The sequence below is a fragment of the Parambassis ranga genome, chromosome 1 (assembly GCF_900634625.1).
Source record: "Parambassis ranga chromosome 1, fParRan2.1, whole genome shotgun sequence".
Lineage (NCBI taxonomy): Eukaryota > Metazoa > Chordata > Actinopteri > Ambassidae > Parambassis > Parambassis ranga.
Genome location: NC_041022.1, coordinates 20,667,938 through 20,689,725, shown reverse-complemented (window position 1 = coordinate 20,689,725; position 21,788 = coordinate 20,667,938). Strand labels below are relative to the sequence as shown.

General features: G+C 42.1%; 1 protein-coding gene and 1 non-coding gene across 3 annotated transcripts; both read right to left on the bottom strand.

Annotated features, from left to right (window-relative positions):
* Positions 1 to 411: 411 nt before the first annotated feature.
* LOC114438257 (transcription factor SPT20 homolog) lies at positions 412 to 12,965 on the bottom strand. Of its 2 annotated transcripts, none has more exons than XM_028409484.1 (7): positions 12,094 to 12,965; positions 5,866 to 5,968; positions 4,262 to 4,327; positions 3,973 to 4,169; positions 2,406 to 3,519; positions 1,432 to 1,567; positions 412 to 1,333 (listed from the first exon to the last, which is right to left on the bottom strand). In XM_028409484.1, the coding sequence occupies exons 1-6, from the start codon at positions 12,163 to 12,165 to the stop codon at positions 1,440 to 1,442; spliced, it is 1,680 nt and encodes a 559-aa protein (XP_028265285.1). In that variant the 5' UTR covers positions 12,166 to 12,965; the 3' UTR covers positions 412 to 1,333; positions 1,432 to 1,439. The 2 variants fall into 2 exon arrangements, with proteins under 2 accessions (XP_028265285.1, XP_028265276.1); XM_028409475.1 differs by having other exon boundaries at positions 412 to 1,262.
* A 3,216-nt stretch (positions 12,966 to 16,181) lies between these two features.
* Positions 16,182 to 16,253, bottom strand: trnac-gca (transfer RNA cysteine (anticodon GCA)). Its single transcript has one exon. It is a non-coding gene; the product is annotated as a tRNA-Cys (tRNA).
* Between the last annotated feature and the right edge of the window lie 5,535 nt (positions 16,254 to 21,788).

Below are 21,788 nucleotides of genomic sequence, written 5' to 3'. Positions count from 1 at the left end.
ATTCCTGGACTGACACCCTCCCTCCCTCGTCTCTCTTTCACCATACGATACTTCTCTGTTGACATGTCCGTCCACCAGTTGCTATAGTAACCAGACATTTCTGCTGACCCCTGCGTTGTTTTGCGTGACAGCCCTGCAGGACGTGCGGCCATAGGGCAAAGATTAGCAGACTGATCTATATTGTACAAATGCGTGTGCACAAACGTGCACACACACAGCACATCCTACTACATATTATACTTGTCCCAATTTACACAAACACACATGCAGACAAAGAAATACAAAATATTACTTGAACATTTTTATTTTATATTAAAAATAACATTCATTACAGTAACAGTTGCACAACCAATAATTATACTCTGAACATGTTTGCAACAATAATTACACTTGAGAGTCAGAGGACTTCATAGCCTCCATTTTTTTAAATAAGTTAAGAAATAATTTTTTTCTTTTTCCCTTGGAAATTATTTTCTAAAAGCATTTATACAATACAGTGTTGGCTATAACAGGCTCACAGCGATCTCTAAAAGCCAGGTCATTAAGACTTGCTTTAATGTGGATATTCATAGCATGTTATCTAAGCAGGCATTTAGTTGTTATTCCATTCCATTTTTGATCTGGCAGTAGTACAAAATGAGCAGGTTATCGATATTTTTCCAGAACATTTAGCTACAGTACACGGCAGGGCACTTCTCTAAAGTCAGTGTAGTATGATCAGTGTATGGCTACTCCAGTGTTAGATAATGTTAGACATTTCAGACATTTTAGGATAACAGTAAGGTTTGGCATTGAGGCCTGAGCTGCACTCTCCAGTTATCATCCTGTGTAGAAATCCAGTTCTCCACATCAGCCCCAGAACAGTCCAAGTTATAGTCAGTCGGTCTCCATTTGCTCTACAACAATGCAGCCAATCAATGGCTGCAGACTGCAAGAAGAGACCACCAGTCTTTCTTTAAGCACCTGATACGCTTCCATCGATCCGTGTTAATGGGATTTGCGGTTCAAAAACACGCAATCCAGTGTTTAGTGTGGCAAATATCCTCTAGTCCAAAGAGTTCATAAGATTGCACTTTTATTAATCCATAAAGCTGGATGCTCTGTGGTTTCTCTGAAGCAGGAAGGGTGACTTTCTGTAAAGCTGTCTATTGAAAACAGCGGAACCGTCCACAGAGTCTGATCTGTCCCACGTTACAACGTCATTTTTCTTGTATCTTCCTCCTTTGGGTGTTTTTGGCCAAAATCTTTTGGTTTACCACTTTCCCATCAGAGATCCCCATCAGTCATCATACCGATTGACACATCGACTTTTCTATAAGATCTTTAGAAACCACTGCAAAATACATATTAAAAGCATCAAAAATACACTATTACTAATTATAAGCCCTGTCCTCATGCCAATACAACAATGTCCCCACTGTCCCCACTCACCTGCAGCTCTACATGATCATGGCTCTCATGGCTGCTTTGCTGATGCGTTTGCGGTGTTTTCTCCTGCGCCGAGGCGATGCGGGTCGGAACGGAGCCTGACGGGCTGCAGGAGACTTTGGAGTTACAGCAGAGAATGCTGGAAGAGAGGGAATCAGAGAGAAGAACAATCACATAATTGCAACACAGACCTAATGAATGAAAGCAGGAAAAAGTGTTCTATCATGTCAATGTTTTATGAGCGTATTTGTGATCTATGGACTTGTAGTTTATGTGGTAATAATGGTTTACTTTTTTGATCTAGGTTTATTTGGCTTATGAAAACAATGAAGTGATATATTCTGAATTCTTGCTCAGCAAAATGTATACGTCACTGGTGGGGAATAGAACTGCAGCTCCTTGAAGGGAGACAGATCTGGGCTCAGTTCTTATTCTTTTTGTACATGAGTTTAGTCTCCTGCATCCTTCTATGGGTGTCAGGCATTAAAGGGACAACAATTCTCCATTCCTAATAATGCATAATGTAATCTACAAATAACTAATTTAAAAATAATATGAAATGCAAATTAGAACGTGGCACCCTCTGAAGTGAAGTGTAGAAATAAAGATAGTGTGCGCAACTTGTGTGGTGGCTAACTGTACCCTGAAGGGCACCTGATAACCTTGAAGCCTGTTGTAACAAAGCCTGCAGGTTTAAGTTAAACATGGAACTGTGGGAAATTCAGCTGACTGACTGCAGAGCTCTCAGGGGGCTGACGAAGAATGGCAGGACACATGTGGCCATGTTGGTTAGTCATACATGTGCAGTGAGCTGTTTCCTGTCCAGAAAGCTCACTCTGATTCTCTCATGCTCTGAAACACATGGACGGTGGAGGAGAGAGGTAGTTCTGCAGTACTTCTATAATTTGTAATCCTTTTGGCTTGAGATCGACAGAAGTGCAAGCTCATACACACACACACACACGTTTGAGCAGTACCTGTTTTGAATGTGGTTGGCTTTGGTCTGTGCTGAGGAGGATGTGGATGAAGATGTTTATCTGGTTCCCTCTGTACCATCTCCAGAAGTTTCTGTCTCCTCTCCTCCTCTGTTAAACTACCATCCTCACTGGTCACCTTAGAGTCTTTTTCTTTGCCCTGATTAACCAGATCTGTCCCAACCGAGTCCCCGCTATTGGCCGACCCACTCTCCTCTCTCTCATTCCCTTGTTTTTGACTGACTGTTTCAGTCTGAGTCTGTTTTTGAATTGTGACCTCTGTATTTTTTTGGCTGGTCACTGAGTCTTTTTGACTGATTGTTAGAGGGGGGGTGGTCAGCTGGGTTGGGGTAGCAGGGGGGGAGGCGCTGTCAGATTGCGGAGCGTTGAGATGATACTGCGCCCTTAGCTCCTGGTCCTCTGCTCCTCCGTGGTTGTACTGTTGTGGATAATGTGGCTGACTATGATACTGATATTGCTGCTGATACTGCTGTCTCTGCTGATGCTGTAACAACTGTTGCTGCCTCTGTGTGTGATCAGGATGGTGCACGTCTCCCTCGCTCTCTGTTACATGCACAGAGCTCTCCTCCTTGCTCCCGTCATACCCGCTCCCCTGCCCCACCTGCTGCGTATTCCCCATGACGCTGTGCTCTGCCCTTGCTTCAGCCGGCCAGCTGTTGACTGGCCCCGCCATCCCACCGATCGTCTGGTGCACGCCTGTCTGCACATGCGTGGTCGCCTGATGCACTCTGGGCTGCGTCCAGTGAACAAGCTGGGTGTAACCGCCCTGTTGCCACTGCCTCCCCACCGGCTCACGCTCCTCAGAAAGGTAATGATGCTGGTTGTGCTTTAGGTCATCGTGGCGATGGAGGTCAGCCTTGGAGGTGTGAGTCTTGGGTTGAATGGGCCGGGGATGTTGCACGGGATGGTGTGAGGATGCCGGAGGCTGTTGTGGTGGAGGTGGAGGAGGAGGAGGATTGGGGTTGGTTTGAGAGGTGGAAGAAGAAGTTGAAGAGGCAGATGAGGAAGGTTGGCACCTGCAGGTGACGTGATCTTCCACTGAGATGATGGCCTTGTCGTAGTGAGCTTTCCTGTTTATGTACTGAATCTTTATGACCTGGAAAAAAGCAAGGGAGAGACCCAAGATCAGTACACAACTTCTTATCATTAATAAAAAACAAAACACAGTGAAAACCAACTTAGTGTTGTTTCATATATTACACAATGAACAGCACAGCAAGCTGGTTGTTGTTGACAGTGATAATATGATGGCTCCCTGTCAAAACTTGTTTCCCTGTAATTTACAGGGTAAAGAAATGTGGTCTGACTGGTTCTCAATGTTTCACTTATGGAATCAATTTCTTAAGGTTCTGTAAACTAATTCTATGTGGTGTATAAACCATCCCACCAGTACAATTAAAATCATAACACAGAGTGACAATGGTTGAGTATGGCAGATGACTCTTTTAAATCTACATTCACTAGAAACCTAAAACTAAAGCACTTAATGCCGCTTCAAGTTCACCTACATGTCAACCACAGGCTTTAATGGGAACTGCCTGTACTGTACCTGTAAGTATCTACTAGAGGTAACTATGGGGACACACTGCAGCAGCCTGGTGTTGCAGCAACCCGAACACCGCTGCACCTCCACACATGGCGGCCACAGTAGGAAGTTGGCATTGCGACGATCCAGCATGGATCTCGTTACTTCCATCACTTCTGTTCGAACTTTACAGGCCGCCTGCTGGGCCGGCTGTGCTTCCACTGTTAGGAGAGGAGAGAGAGAAAAGAGGGAAGGGAATGAAGTAATGAAGAAACTAATAGAAAAAAAAATGCAAACAGGAAGAGATACTTACCAAGACTCCTAATGTATCGACCGTGGGTGTGGTTTGTGACGATATCATGCTCATCCTCGTCATCTTCTAAAAGAAAGAGAAGGAGATTGGAAGGATGAGAGGTCGGCCTACTGTCTGAAAAGAGGGCAGCATTAAACAAGGAAATATAAACTTAAAACATGTGAGGCAGTTAGGGCAGTTTTCAGCCAAGCTCATTGTTCAGTGCACAAAGGAAGCCATTTCTTTCCTCCCGCTAAAACAATTAGGCTATTTTCTGCCACGATTTGTCTCGCTGCTGTCAAGAATACTGTTGAGGGGAGATATGAGTTGTTAAATATAGCTTATGCATGGAACTGAGTGTGTGTACGAGTGTGTGTGTTGCACTCTCACATATGTCGTCACTTCATACTGTAGCCCCTTAGTCCTAATTATATCCCTGGTGTAGATTGCTTTCGGTCACTGTGTGTGTGTGTGTGTGTGTGCGCCACACACGAGGTGTTATTTGGTTGTCTGTTAGCTGTAATTAACTGGCTGCTACAGAAAGAGAACACTTATTTCTTATTTTTCTCAGAAGCTACTCTCTAATTTTATCTGTCCATTTGCCTGTGTTTAAATGTTTAGTCAGACTGATTGTTTTTCTCTCTTTCACGCATTAACATGTGACCTGTTATATTCTGTTAAAGACAGCCACACAGCTACTGGATCTGCAGGATACAGGAACTGATTTTACAAGTATGAGACATGTTTACAGAAACAAATATTACCATTTAAATACAGTCACATGATCTAAAAGACCAACATGAAAAACCTCCTAATATAATAATTATAATAATAATTTTCCCACTCTTAAGCCATTCTACAAACTTTAACATGACATGCAACAACATCTGAATACAGATGCATTCAGATGAGAACAGGGAACTGTAAAAGAAAAACAAAAACATTCTCAAAATGATTCATTTCTATACTTGCTTAACTCAAGAAATCTCCAAAAAGGAACATTTTGAGTCACTTCCTTGTGCCCTGTTTTTGAGCATCCTTCCCTGTGCTGGTTCCTCTCTGTGGTCGTTGTTATGTCACACTGTTATTTATGCATTATGAGATGATCAAAGGGCTGTCTATTAATATATGTATGTGTGACTTGGTTCCTCTGAAGGATGACACTGTAATAAATGTTTTAGTCGCCTGCCAATCTGCATGAGTGTGTACAGGTTTATTTGGACTCCAGTGAGTTTGGGGTGGAGGCACAGAAAGGGGTGGTGTCTTTCTGTCACACACACACACACACAAACACACACATCCATAATTCAAATCCTGATGAGGAATCCAGAGCAGGAGAACAATGCAATGACCTTGTGCTGGAAGTTTCTCTCTCGCTCTGTTTCAGTTTGTCCAACACACAAGGTCACCGCTATTTTGTCTCTCTCTCTCTCCCTCTCTCTCATCAAGCTGGCACTCTCTTTGGTAAATATTGCCTTAACTGTGTTTGGCATGTACGCTGATCCTCTCTCTAGCTGCATTCCTACTACTTCTGTGCCCTGCAGACACACCCACATGCTTTCCTCCTCCATGTCTGTGTTATTAGTGTGTGTGTGTGTCTGTGTGTGAGTGCTATTCATTAGTACCTATTGCATTGGTCTCTTGCTGCAGCAGCAGCTTCAGGTCTTCCATAGAGGAGATGGGAGAGTCCCTCACCAGGTCAACCAGAGACGGAGGGAGTGGATCGCCCTGTGGAGACACACACACACAGTTGTGACATGCTCGCAGTGGAAACGTTTATTGTTGTTGCTGTAAGCTAGTAAACCTTTGAATTAACCTTAGTTCAGCCACAATCTGCACCTCTTGATCAAATACAACTTGTGGGGACATTCAGTGCTGCTACCGTAACACTGCAGACGTCCTTGGACATTTGAAGGGCTAAACTTGAATTTGTTTGTTTGTTCTGTTTTAGGAAGGAAGTGCAGGTCCAGTGTAGAGCTGCAGCCTGAACTGTGACACAGTTATTATTTCATGCAGGGTCGGGGAGTGGTACACCAAGTACACCACATATATACGACACATGGGCTCCCTGTGGGATTTGGTTCATTAGAATTTCATTGGAAAAGCACAAGAGATACAGTAGAGATTAGAAATTTCATGTAGTGTTTATCATAATGCAAACTAAAAATGTGACCTGCGACATGAGGACAAAGAGAAATCCATATGAACCAAATAGGTCTTTTGCATTACATCTCAGTGCTTGAGCTCCAGTCAAACCCTGCTCCAGTTTCACTTCCTCCTTTAAAGCAAATGAATGTTGTGATTGGTGTTTGTTGTTTCTGTTGACACTTTCTCTCTGTTTACCCACGAATACCACTTAAAAACGCTCCGACTCATCAATAAGAAACAAAAGTTTTTCAAGATTATTCAAGTTAGACAGTTAGCAAACATCTGCATGTTACAACACAACACACAATTACATAAGCAATTTAATTATCTGTCAAAAAAATAAGGAATGCAACATTTAATGAAGTTTTAATGAATGCCGATGCATGAATTCATTATAGATTCAGTGCAAAAACTCCAGGCCAGATGACTCAGAATCCTGTGGCATATTTTGCTTTGGTTGGCTGTAAGTTGATACTATCTAAGAGCTGTTAGAACAACATTTGACACTGTCACATGCCAGAAAGATGCCAAAACAAACTAAGGACCTATCAGAGTGATGATAATACCCAGAGAGCGGAGCGCAAAAGAATGCATCTTTCTGCTTTGATAGTTTATGCCCATAGATAAGATGTTTACAGTAGAGTAGGCAAACACATCTGTACCTCATAATGAGGGCTGGAGACAAAAACAAATGTTATTCTTGCAGTTAGTCGGGAAGAAAACTTTTCACTTTTATTATTGTCAACTTGTCATCAGAACTTTTCTGCATAATTTTGTAAACATTCATTACCAATGTCCCCAAACTGTAAATGGTCCCTTTGGATTTAAAGGAAAAAACATCATACTGATAAGGAGTTATGTAACACCTTCAGCTGACATTACAACAGAAATCAGTAGTGTGCACACTGACTGCATTCATGAATGTGCTTTATTTTAACATGAATGTTTTATGTTTGACCAACCTAATTCTAAACCACATCCAAAAAATAAACCCACAAACCAACCAATCCCAGTTCCTCTAACATTCAAATTCAGCTTGCACTCATTTCTGATCTGATCTAAAACTGCTTATCTTTTTAATATGCTTTGGTTCAGCCTTCAGGGAGAACAGTCTGTGCAGAGACATTATAACTATGAGACACTCCACCTTAAGAAATCTGATTTAGAAATCCATGGGAAAAGGTTCCTAATGCCACATGTGAGTGTTGCTGTTTATGATGTATGTCCCACCCTTCCCTCTGTAAACTGTGTACTTTATAACAGCGGGACCAGAAAAGAAAAGAAAAAAAGTCGAGACAACGCCGACTCACATCTGTTTCATGTGTGTGGTAGCAGGAGCAGGTGGAGGTGGACTTCAGACATTAAGCGTTCTTACTGCTTACTGTATCCATAACATGAATTAGCACGGTGTATTCCAGTGAGCTGGTGGGATGAGCCACAGATCATGTTGAAGGGTTAGGGTTTGAGCAGTTAATAAAGCTGCTTATACAAGCTCCACATGTATAAGTAAAGACTGTACACATAATTTAAGGGTTAAGTCACCAAGGTTTGGAGTATTAGGTTTAACATCTAATTTTTATATGACCAATGAATTTGCATTTAAGGCTCATGCACCCATTTATTTTGAACACATCTGACCTGATGTAACACTTGTATTATTAACTTCTAGCTTAGTCTTTAGAAATTAAAAAAAAAACTAGTCACCTGATCACTACACAAATCAATAAGCTTTACAAACTATTGTGATTAAATACTTTGATTAATCGTTTTAAAGTTCTGTAATCGTCAAAGCAAAGAAATCAAAAAATAACTTAAAGTCCATATTTGTATTTACTACTGATTCCCCTCTAGTCTCTGACCCGGTATGATCTGAATATCTTTTTATCATCACATAGCCTTCTCTGAGTTCATCTCTCCATCCAGTTTTCTCCCCTCTCTCTGTCTGCTTTGTGGGCGGTGATGGCTCAGGACACCTGGATGACTTTCACGAGCCATTGGCTGACCTAGTTAAGCAAACACACACTCACACTCGCCCCCTCTTTTCCCCTTTACATACAGATGCCTAACCACTTAACTGTCCGCTCAATTTGTCCATAGAGTTTCTCTCTCTCTCTCTCTCACACACACACACACACACACAGTTTTCACTCTGTGTGCCAAACACACAAACACATGCATGCACTAACACACGCATATAATTAGAGAGTGGAGCACACAGAGAGGAAATACACATGCACGCACACCAACCCACTGGTTAAAAAAAGAACAACAGGCTAATAACAGTGGTTTGAGGATAAAACCAAAGTTCCTTATTTACTATAGAACACACACACACACACACATACACACACACAAACAGAGCTCTTGTGCTGCTTTTAGTCTCTGACAGGCATTTATATATAACACTGCATGAGTCGCTGAGCTTATGGGTCAAAAAGACTGTCTGGTAGGATGTCGTGATCTACAAGCAGGTCACACAACCTCTCATGAAAAATACACGCAGACTGCATGAGGCCTCAGAGAAAGCCTGGAAGGCAAAGAGGTTGTATGGAATGTTTGAGGAGAAAGGTGAAGTGTAATGGAATGTAATTACAGGGCCAGCTGACTACACTCATACACACACAGGAGCCGACAGAGCTGTGTAAGAAAACATAAATAAAAACAGTCAGGTGCGTGATGAGTGACTCACAATCACACCGTGGTGTCACAACACATGACTTCCTTGATCAAAGAAATGGCAGAACGCCAGTTTACTGCAGCATCAACTTGATGGACTCACACAGCTCAGCGGGCGCACTATCACTCACACAAATATACAGAGCAGCAAAACAGACTGACACCCCTCCCTGCAGAGATAAGGGTATGGATGATGGATGGAGAGAAGACAGAAAGGGGGGAGCACAAAGGAGAGCAGAGAGGGAAACTAGGAGTAGAAAAAAATAACTCAACAAACTGAGCTTCAGACTGATCCTTACAGCTGGGTCTGTGTGCAGCGTCTTCAAATTGCACCAAAATGAATAGTTGATAGAGACATTTTAGTGAATACTTAGCATTCCACATGCTGTTAGCCTCATAAATGCATCTGCTTCAAAGTAAAAGACATTGAGGGCAAGGAGGCATTACTGAAGGGCTTTTATTGTGAAACAGCTGCAGGCACGTATAGAGTTCTAACCTTGGATGTTGCTGCCTAATTTAAGTTAGTATGAATATTTGGAGGAATATTATTGTGATTGTCTGATGTTATGTGGAGCCAACACTGTAGATTGTTATTAGGCCTACCTAAGCATATTTTAAAGCTATAGTTTTAAATGGTCCCCCACCCCCACCCCGTTCCTGGTAGCCAGCCAGTAATTACACAAACTCTGTTAGCATGCCTACCACTCACCTAAATGGTGCGACAGAAGGGATACCCATTACTGTTGGTGTACTTTTACTTTGTTGGAAAGTGCTGAAAGAAACCTCAGAAATTCAGAAACTTCCTGGGTGCTAATGTTTTTCCACCAGTTTCCCAGCTGCAGACTCCCACTCCACCTCTGTGGCTTCACTCGCCCTCCTGGCTTTGGCTTTGCTAGTGGTATCCTGAATCCACATGATTTTTTTTTTTTGACTGTCAAAATGTAACATTGTGACATTTCTTAATTTGCAAATATGTGCTATGCACACAATGCATAATATAAACTTTTGACCTGGTGATGTTTTGTTATTTTTTTTTTTTTACCTTTAAAACAGAATGTGTAACCACATTATTTCTCTTATTTCAAATCGTCCTGGACTAATGTTTCCTGTAAAACTGCACCACTCCAGGCTTACAAACAAAATACTCTTATGTGCCACTGCGCTTTTCTATCTGACACACATGCACGCTCAGAGGCATAACCCCCTCGCTGTCCACACACACACACAAAAACGCAAGCACATATGTCCACTAACACATGCACAGCTACACCCGGTGATGCATCCAGATGTGTGCACACACAGATGCACACACTGCTACACGATACACAAAGTCCATGAAATCCCTGGCAGATTAGTTGTTGTTCTTATGTAAAATGGATCAAGCCACCAGGCAGCAGCAAATCATCTCAGCTCACCCGCAGAGACAATAGTCAGACGGCAACTTGTTTAAAACCTCCAATCAGCAACTGTGATGATGAAAGCAGATGATGAACGAACTGAGGTCTGACCTGGTGTATGAGTGCTTTTGTGTATTTGACTCCAGTTCCTTTTAAGTGGATTTAAAAATGAACACTTACAACTACAACTTGTGTACAGCTTGCATGTGTGTGTGTGTGACAGCATATTGTGTAAGAGGCAAGGTTTGACTGGATTACATGAAACAGCTGAAAGATATGTGCCTCATAATTTATGGTAATGAATTCTGGTTACACTTATTACATCAACCTCAGTGAACCTGCAGTGTCATGGATTTGCAGAATAATCTGTGTGTGTGTGTGTGTGTGAGACAGATGTGGCTGAACTACAACTAGACTCATTTTTTTACCATGACTGCATGAACAATAGAACTTCACAGAGGACTCGCACATCAACCTGAGACTGCCTCACACTCAGGTCACATGACAGGTCATTGTTGAGTGATGTCACATGTCCATGGCACTACTCCTACTACTACTCCCTGTGTAAGATACTGAACCTCTTCGGCTGCAGTAACACCTAAAAGGGCCTACAACACTGTGACACAACACTGTGAATTCTACAGTTCATTTTACCATAGTCACATTCAACTAACATTATTATGTGTCATTAAGAGATGGAGCTCATCCAACAGCTCATCCACCTGAACAACTGGTGCTACAGTTGGGAATGAGGGTGTGAGTAACAGGGCATGTGTGAAACATGTTTTCCATCTGAGAAGAAAAGTCGTTGAGATGAGGTGCCTCATCAAAGACTCAGTCATACCTTGTAAATGTGCATTCTTCTCTATATTGAACTTTATGAACCCCTCTGAATGCTTGTCTACTGATAAACATGCCGCTCCAACAGTAACAATGAAAAAACAGCAGCTTGGTGGAACGGATTTTGGCTCCAGCTTCACACAGTAGTTTAACCCCTGCTGCTGGGCCATCAGCCAGGGCCCAGCCTATCTCTCTGTCCATCTATGTCACTATGACTCCTTGCAACACTTCAGGAGAATCATGAAAATGAACCGTGGCGAGAAACATGCCTCAGTAGCACTAGGTGCAGAGGGGAAGGAGGTCTATAGAAAACATGCACCCCACGCAGTTTGTAAAATCACCTCAGGGAATGATGTCAGTGAAAACTCCCCCCCCCCTAGCAGAGATGCCACGCTGTCCTATAACTGTCACTGTGTGACATATCTGAAGGAGAATGTACAACCTGTTTTCCAGGTATGTACTTGGAAATCCAACCTTTGCAGATCTCCCAGCAGATTACAGGTTAGCAAAGATCAGTGTAAGGATCCATGCAGAGAGATAATGATATCACCATCCATCACATGACATCTTCCCTCCAGCTGAACCAGAGATGTTTGCAATCTTATTTTAACAATCAGTTCACTATTTGAGTCATAAATTAAAACATAAAGAAACCTGTTTTTCTATGACTAATGTTTCTTTGATTATCATTCATGTTTCCACACTGGTATTTATTACCGATTTTATCTGTATCTGTTAGTTTCCCTTCATCGGGTAGAGGTCATATTTGCCGCTATATTTTCCGGGTCTTACCTCAGCGCTGCCGAGCCGCAGACGGACCGCTAAAAGCGCAGCCAGCAGCAGCACCAGGACCCAGGACCTCATGTTGCCGCCCAGCCTGAGGAGCCGCAAGCGACCGGCTGGGCATTTAGCACCTCGGCGTCCAATCCCCCGGCTGCACCGAGCCTCGTCCCGGTGTCGTGTGCTGGCCGCCTGTGCAAAGCACGCACTGTTAAATATCCCAAATGTGTCACTGCCTTTAAGCGCCGCTTGTCCAAATGTTTGCTCACGGTGACTCACACGCAGGCTAGACGTCTGACTCTGTCCATACCGCTGGTTTGAAAACTCACTAAAGGAGACGTCAAGGGTTACTTACAGCGGGACAAGTGCGTAATGCAGGGTGCACGAAAAATACAGCCACACAGTCCCCACTATACGCACAATGCAAGAGAGACTTGAGCTCAGATTCTTCAAATATGAAATCTAAAATGTGCCAAAGGGTTTGATATGTCCACTTTCCAGTAGAGATTCCAGTCAGAAATGATCAGACTGTATGATCCAGTTCCAATGTTGCAGTTAAACGTAACCATACTGCAGCTTTCTGGTCATAACCGTAACCCCACATCTCCAAAGCTCCGTGCGTAAAAGTTGGTACACCTTGGAATGGCGCTTCGTGCGTAATTCTCTGCACGCTGCACTGTTTAAAAAAAGTCAGAATATTCTCTTCCCAGCACAATTCACGCGACAGCAAAACGCATACGTCTGATCTGAGCGTGCTTCTCTTCGATGGCGGCAACCTGTATATCTCACACTTGTTTCTGCGTCTCGGTGTAACTTTGCTCATCGGTTGGATCCGGTTGTTCTCGCCCCTCGCTCCTCTCCTCTCTGGTTGCGACTTGAGCGGTGAGCAGCCTTTCCTAATAGAAACAGGGCCTCCCTCCTGAAGTTTTGTGCATCAAGCTACACATAGAAAGATGGACTCGTACCGGAAACTGAAGTAGTTGGCTTTCAAAATAAAAACACTGCCTATCTTTATGGTGAGTGTATTAGGCACACATATTAGAGTATGCTAATAATAACACTTATATTAATATTGATAACATTTAGACACTTATTTGTAATTAGTAAGTAGCTAATTAGTAACTAGTACTTTAGGAGTAATTAAACTTTCTTACTTTGAAAGTTCTTTTCCGGAAGTCTGCATTCCCTTTTTGGCGAATTGACTCTGGCTTTCAAGTTTGCGCCAAGGCCCCCTGGTCCCCTCTTCTTAAAGGCAGGTCTTGCCACCTTATTAGGTGCAAAGAAACTTATGGGTGCTCTTAAAGGGAAAGTTTGGATCTTCTTTGGTACTTTTTAAACTCTCCATTTGAGAAGAGCCATCTTCTTTGTATTGTAATACTAAGAGGAAGGAAGACAATTCTGCTTCTTTCCTTCTCATGTAAAATGCTAGAGGAGTATTACATCATCACTAAATTCAGCTAGTTTCTATAGTTCTAAGTCAAAGGTTAAGCAAGTGGTTCCCCCCCTAAAATTTAAGCATGTTGTTGTAATCTGCTCGGATTATTGTTTGGATTGAAGGGTGGGGGTTGGCAAACAAAACCAAGAGAGCTTGAAAGTTTGAATTTGAAAATCCCTTTACTACACTGAATGAGCAATAGCAGGAAACAAAATCCCATGTGGCTGCCGCCGCAAGCATTGATTGAACAACTGTGTCAGTGAGAACTTTACCAACATCATGTAAATAAGGACGCTTTGCTGTGGTGATGCTCTTTCCGTGAGAACCTGCTAACATGCACATCACACAGCTGATGCTTGTGTTTGTTGCATTTATTAAAAAATCATTTGGTTTGCAAATGTTGTTGATGTTAGAAGCAAATGATGGTCATTATGCAGAGATGGGAGGATAACTGTGCAACACTTTGAATATTTCAAAGTACTGGTGGTATTATTAGGGGTTCAAGATGTTGTCACGGCACCTCTCTGCACCAATAAGGGTCAGGCATTGGTCAATGTTTGATGGGTTAACCATTTTAGGACAGATGAACACAAGAAAAGGCTCAATGTGACATAAAGGTAAGAACATGCAGAAACTTGAAAGTATGAAGAGTGCTCACATGATCAAGGAGGAAGTGCTCTGATTTGCACTGATAATTCTCCCTCTGAAGAATTTGCTCTTGATGAACTGGATTGATGGTGATGCCAGCTCAAACATGCCTGTGAAACAGCCACGAGACTGACGTCGGACTGTCAGCTGAACATTGCATGACAGGGGAATTTAGAGCCTACAGCCAAGTGAGCTTACAGAGTCTTTAGGTATGTGTGTTTTGACCATAACAAAGTAGGACTTATGGGATTCTTGTGTTTGTCCCAATCATGCAGCACTGTGGTAAATATATTTAGCAGAATGAAGAAAAAAACAAAACAATAAAATAAAAATAAATCAATTCTCCCTTGGATGATAAACCATGGCCTTACTCTCCAGGAAAACAACATTAGTGGCCAAATTTATAAGGTGATTGATGATTGGAGGAACAGAGGGACGCTTACTATCGCTGACTTTTTTTTCTCTCTCTTTATCTCCTTGGCTGGCCTGCAAAGTGTCATAAATATGCTTTGTTTTGAACAGACATGATGACTGTCTAGAAGACGAATCTGTTCCATTTCCAGAGTAGACAGCAAGTGTTTTCCAGGAAGCTCTGCATTTCGTTCTTGGGGTCACGGCTGGATGGGTTGACACAGAAGCCAGGGGTCACAGCAGATTCTTCCTCCGTGCAGAGGGAAGACAGAGGAAGCAGGCATCCCTGTGTGGACTATTCCTGGACTACACACAGACACACACGTAAATGCTGACCTTTTACCTTCATGCAAAGTGACAGGCAGACTGAAGGGGCACTCTGCTGTCACTGACAGGATGAAGGACGACCCCTCAACTCAATAATGACTGCGGTGTACATGTAGAGTATATGTGGGTGACAACTTTAAGGCATATCGGGTTCACAGTGTTGGTTGCTGTCAGTTCTCAATGTTCAGGATGGAATTCTTGGTATGTCAGAGAGGAAGGAGATGTGCATTACACACATGTGTGTGTGTGTGTGTGTGTGTGTTTGAGCAAATGAAATAATGTAGCACAGATCCACAGCTTGCACAGCTGTCCATGACACTGGGAGTCACAGGTGTGTGAACATCTATTCTTGTGTCATTACAAATCCAGGGGCAGCACAAACACAGGTGCAATGTCATTTTTAAAGGTAATAAACACAAAGAGGCATGCCATAAACAAAATGTGTGTCATAAATCTGTTCTAGCTCTGTGGTTATATCAATGAATACAAAACATCCCTGACATGTTTTATTTCTGTATTTTTAACTGCAAATAAAAAAATCCAATGATGCCCACAGAAGAAGAAAAAAGCCTTAATTATTTGTAACCTAACTCAGTGGAGTCAGTTTCTCAGCTTTGAAAATCTTGTAAATGCTCACCTATCTGACAATCTTTGAATGGATGGACAAGCTTGTGGTGTTTTCAGTGTGATCCAGATTCTTATTTCAGAGTTCAGACCAATAGTGATGAGGTTTCCCCAACCAGACATCAAATCAGGTTTCAGACAGTCACATTTAATTCAAAGCAGAGCATATTTGATTAGTTAGTTGGTCAGCTATCCTTCTGTCTGATGCATACTGGGGCTGGGTCTGGGTAATTGGTTTTGGTTTCTCTCTTTTCCATTTGTTCCTTTCCTAAACTTTGCTTGGCATGAGAGTCTGTGTGAGAGTGTTAATTAACTTCCTGTCCAGTATCCTGATCCAATTAATGGAGGGAATTTCTATCCCCTTCACCATTTGCCAACTTCCTCTATCACCACATCCAGTTGCAGGATGAAGCCCACCAAAGGTCAACTGTGGGGCACACAGTCAACACACAACTTGTCTGGCTGGTGTCTGTGCAGTCTGTCTAAAGGAAAGTAATGGTCTGCTGTACACAGATACAAGAATGTACATGCTAATTTTGACATGCACTGTAGCCTATATACAAATATCCCCATTGACACAACCACCCACTGTAATGTTGATTTTGAGAAAATTGTGATGGTCAGGTACTTCCATAGACATTCTGAATAAATTGGCAGGGGGCACCCAGATTTGAACTGGGGACCTCTTGATCTGCAGTCAAATGCTCTACCACTGAGCTATACCCCCTTACTCATATCATCCAACAGAATCCAACCTCAGGAGATAAATAACAATAGTGGGCACATTTTTACGCTACAGCTGCAGTGAAATCTGCTGGTTGGCTGTAACTACAGCAACAGAGGAACTGGATTTTTGACCATAAACATAACAGGGTACCTTTGCTGCAGTATTTTTGGTGCATAAAACTATCGTTTTGTTGCCTAAACAATTATATATTTCATCTTTTTCTGAATCATGGCAATGACCAAGGACAGGTTGCTACTTTGACACAACTCAATTCTCTTTTCTTGTTTGGAATTTAAAACATGCATGTAGATTACAACTGGACATTTTTCACAGAATACCAGATTAATGAAATTCCTCGACGATTAGCAGCTGCAAACTGTTGGTAACACCCACGCCAATTCAGTGTTCGGAGGCAAAAACACTGAGCAAGCAGTGTCTACACTCCAGCTGGCCTTTACAGTCAAAGGGTAATAAATTCATCAAGAAAATGTGATCGTATGATGAAGTGAATTATTAGTCTAGACTTGCAGCTGTAGTGAGGAAGGAACTTCATCATCACTTTGTGAGCCAATAAAGTGCTTTGAGATAAGTCTGATTGTAAATAAAATTGAATTGAATTAAATGTCCTATATGTAATTATCCGGTGGGTAAACCTTAATCAAAGTCTCATCAGTCTGAGCATGTTTTTCTGAGTATAGTAGGACTGGACATCTTTCCCTCCTTGGTCTTTTTTGGCTTTTGCAAGATCATGTCCAATTGTAGGCCTTCACATTGTATTTACTGTTGTTCATCTAAGTGTTATCTGGAAAAACACAAGTGCCCATTGGCATTGTTGTGGCTCTGTGAATCACTTCACAGTTTCTTTCTCAAAGAAGGCTTTGATGAGATGGAAAATGAACGAAGGACCACTGAGTCAAGGGAAGGCATGAGAGAGGAAAAGGCGGGGGGGATGCAGAGAGTAGAGGACGAAAGAAAAGGAGAGGTGGGGGCAGAATCACAGCTGTATTGTTGTGTGTTTTCCTAACATCAACAGCAGAGGAAGTGGAACGGAGCAGCTAAATATACAAACAGCACAATGAGGTAGCGAGTGTGAAGCAGCTGTGGAACATGGCTGTCACCATGCCCAGGAGTGTGAAACACTCAGGACCGCCTCTGTTTGTACAGGAAGCTCTGACGGAGAATACACACTTCTTTTTTAGATACACCCCCAACGTCCAGACAGTCAGTGCAGACTCATATACAGCACAGAACGTAACTTTCCCTTCAGTGCAATCAGTTTTCATGTATAGTGGCTAAACTAATATGAGGTTATGTAACACTGTGTCTCACCCTGTCGAGCTCATGTGGTAATTGGACCTCTTGACCGTTGGAAAAAAAAAACAGGAAGACATGAGGCAGACATTTTTCCTTATTACTGTGACAACAGCGGATGCAGTTGTTATGACTTTATATGGACTTGTTGCTTGACTTGATTAGTGATAAACACATGACTGGACAGCATCAGCTTGATCCCTCTTGACGTACAGTGTGTTCCATTTTTGCGATGCTTTTATCCACAGCATCTGATCGCAGAGTGAAAATGTACCGTTTCCATCAGAGGGCAGAATGGTCTTCATCAGCACTGATTTCATTTACTTCCTTCTTCATTGCTTAGATTTTTTAAATCCCTCCTCTTCTCAACCTTATTTCTTCCTAAACAAACCTCTCTCATCTTCATCTTCTACTGCGTCACTTGCAGCAGTGCATTAACACAATTATCTCCACCATTGTTTACCAGGTTACATATATCATCTTCCTAATCCTGTTAGCAGCGTTCTAATGAAGTCCAAGGAATCATATGAGGTCAGCTGAACTCTAGTACAACCTAAAAATGTGACCTAAGATGACCATTTCTCAAAAATGAAACAATATATTGATCCAATATATATAGTAGGAGATTTTGAAAACTCAGTAAGAGTCAGCCAGATTTTGAAAGTAAACACACTCCCCTTTCTCTCGGAGCTCTCCCCGAAGCCACGCCTTCCAACCAGTCTGTGACTTCGGCCATCATGCACGTACCTCTCTGATGCGCACGGAGCAGGAAGAGAGTGACAACCAGCCAATACTCCGCGCAGGTGCACCTGGAGGATTGGCTGATGTTTTTAGTGTTTTATAGCTTCCACAGATGATTCATATTCTTCGTTTTAATGCGAAACTGCCGAACTAATCGGTTGCTATCGGATTGTAAAGAGAAGTTACACTAATTTAACAAAAAGTGCATCAGAATGAAATCTCCTACCCTACCTTTAATAAAAAATATATAAATAAGACATCAGTTTGTTATGTTTATGTCTGGATTAATCATATAAATCATGACGTGTTTTGAAGTATAAATTAGCACAATCTTGCAGTCCAGTCATATTTGTTAAGGATGCTCAGAGGTGTTTTTAATCTTAATTTTAGGGGGCAGTGTAAGATCTTTTGGCTTCATGAGGGGACAAAGAATGATGTTCAAGCTGTTTGATAGACTACACTTTTGTTGGAAGACTTCGGTATAGGCAACATATGATCTCATGGCTGTAATAACAAGAAGAAAGTAAGAGGTCTGGTAGGTTTGGTTTCAGGTGGGCAGGTTGTACATGCCCTCTTTGTTCAGCAAGTATTGGTCACGTTAACTATCATGATGATGTGGCATCATGAGAACTGTGAGATGGGATATAGCTCAGCCATAGAATATTTGACAGCAGAACAAGAGCTTCCCAGTTTAAATCTGCATGACCTCTGCAAGTATTTTGTACAACTACACTAATGCTGTAACTATTGATGTACTGTAAGTCCACCGTTAATAAACATCAACACACAGAATCAGTCAGCTAACTTATATTAAGAGATGTTATTCCAATGAAACCACCACATGATTTAAGTAGTGAGTTGCATTTTTGTGGTTTTCTTAATAGTAGTAGTCACTTTAATTGAGGACCAGCACAGATTTATGTTTTCACCTTGCTTGTGATAGCATCAACGAAACAAATGAAAAGAAAACACATTCCAGTGAACGCCATTATTCTTACCAGAAAGAGTCAGACTGTACCGTTGAACTGACAGCAGATAAGCATGTGAGAGAGACATTTGACTTTTGACCTCCTTTAGTGTCTCATAACATCTGACATGAAAGAGGAAAAAGACCTGACACACACTCGGAAGTCACAGCACCCACAATGTAAACACACACACATGCAAAAACACCAATAAAAGTGAGTCTACCATAGAGATAGAGCATGTATTTCTTCACAACCATAACTCATATGTTATGTTTTGAGATAAAATGAGAGGAAAACATAACGTGTTGTGAGGAAACAAAGTCAGACAAGCTGCTGTTAAACTGCCTATCATGGTGAGCGTGGGAGTGACAGTCTGCTGTTAATGTTCAAGGAATCTGGTTAATGAGGTGAAGGTGGATGTTCACTGTTGTTACAGAGTAAAGCTTTTTATTAATGCTGTACAACGAGTTAACTCACACTACACATTTTAATTGGACTTTCTGCATGGCAGACTTTTATTGCTCCCCCACACATGGCCCCACACAGAACCTGTTTGGATCTGTCCATTGATAAATGACAGCTTTACTTTGTGCAATGAGCCTGTTCCACAGTTAGCTTAATAACACACTGTATGTAAATGTGATAGAGATGAGAATATTGTGCAACAGAATGCCATGCAAAATAGTATGAAATGAATATATGTAAAGCTGCAGTGTAAGCAACAACATCTGGATGCCTTAGTGCCAAAAAGCTGCAGTACTTTGAGTGGCCACTTGAGGCTATTTAAGAAAGTGCCAATCCCTATAGACATGCATTTTAAAAACGCGGCCACAAACACAGCTTTCCACTTTTCAAGAAGAGAAACTGTTTTCGCTGCTACGATACAAACAGGAATGTTGCAGCATACTGTAACAAGTGTGTACTGTAAGCATGTTTAGCATGAAGACAAACCGTGTGTGGGTCTGCTAGGTAACGCTGCAACACCACAGTGTCATATTTCCACATAGTTTTTATTGCCCTCATTCCTCCTCACCTCTAAGCTCTTCTCCAAGTCATAAGGTGCAGGTGGTTCCACAGGTGTAGCACTATCCTCACACATAGGCTACACGCACACACAGACACACACACACACATGCACACACACTTTGATCTGAGGGGTGGTTTGCTCAATTTGTGGGAATTTCCCCTTATATTGCTGTAGGAGGGTCTCTTCTACCTTCCAAGAAAAAAAAACTTTTTCTTTCTTCTTCTTCTTCTGAAGCTTCTGCAGCATTGCCCTTGAGGGCTGGAAGCCTTGCACACTCCTCCTCCTTTCTTCTTCTTTGCTTCCTCTGGCAGGCACACTCAATCCACTCGTTGTTCACGTTCCTGTGATCCTTTCACAACCAGGCCACCAAGTGCTTTCCATAGATCTGCTATAAGGTCTTGGTGTCATACTTCAAACAGTCCCTTTATGTATTTCAAAACAAGCTGGAGCTTATACTGTGAATGACAGTCCCTGTCTAAGTTTCAAGCAACCTATTGAGAGTAAGAAAAGCGAAAGAAGAAGCAATGGTTGAAGAATTCGTTGCAATGACTTGACCTACCTTGTCAATAAATTAATGCAGTGATGCTTTGACAGGATTTTCCATTCTGCTGCCTCTCTTCTCCCCTCAGGGAAAAATGAGTTTTCTTCTCTGGCGTTAGACTTAATGTAAAGTCGAAATGAGATTGAGATTAAATTTTGCACACTCTCATCCACTTTTCACACTCTAAATTATGAGTATATTAACTTCTTTCATTACTCCACAACGTACGTAGCAGGAGTAAGGGTTAGGTTAAGGTTGTGGTTAAAGAGACTGTTGTATAACTGAAATGTCGCAGGTGCACACACCAAAAGCCAGCTATTCTGAAGACAGTAAAAACTCCACTTCAATCTCTTATTCTTCACAAGACACAGTTTAAAAAAAAATGCACACTCAGACATCTGAAATAACTCAAAACTTTCCTGCACCTGTGTTACCCATCTGTCTCCATCAGTTAAACTTTTTTTTTCCCTAGATAAACGGCGCTCAGTCAGGCTCAACCACAGCTCTTTCCAGCCCAGGTTATTTTCCCAGTGTGAGGGCAAACAGAAGAAAAAAAAAACAAACTCTGAATCAAGTGCTTAAATTTGGAACAAAGCGTCACAAGTGTTACAGAAAAAGCACAAGCGGGTGTGAACGCTGAACGCGTACTCACACACACATGTATAATGAGAAGCACGTATGCTGGATGCAAATACGTGAGGAGAAGCCACTTCCCTAAACTTACCATCTGGGGAAGTTCTGGTGGTTTTTCTGTGTAAATTTGCACAGTTGTGGTTTTTGCAGTGCTGCTAAGAAAAATCTGTTCAGAGATGTGGAGAAGAGGAAATGCGTCAGCACAGGAGGAATACTGACCTCTCAGGACAGACTCACCTATTCACATGCTGACTACAGTGTGTTGGGCCTGTGTGTATGGGTGTGTATGACCCCATGAAGTCTGGGTCATTGTC

What these genes read in the sequence shown, in the direction of transcription:
- LOC114438257 (XM_028409484.1), bottom strand. Translation starts at nt 12,165, where the DNA reads ATGAGGTCCTGGGTCCTGGTGCTGCTGCTGGCTGCGCTTTTAGCGGTC. An exon ending in GCAAGAGACCAATGCAATAG is followed by an intron (nt 4,328 to 5,865) that starts GTACTAATGAAT and finishes TCTTTCTTTTAG; the next exon opens with AAGATGACGAGGATGAGCAT. An exon ending in CCTCTAGTAGATACTTACAG is followed by an intron (nt 3,520 to 3,972) that starts GTACAGTACAGG and finishes GCTTTTTTCCAG; the next exon opens with GTCATAAAGATTCAGTACAT.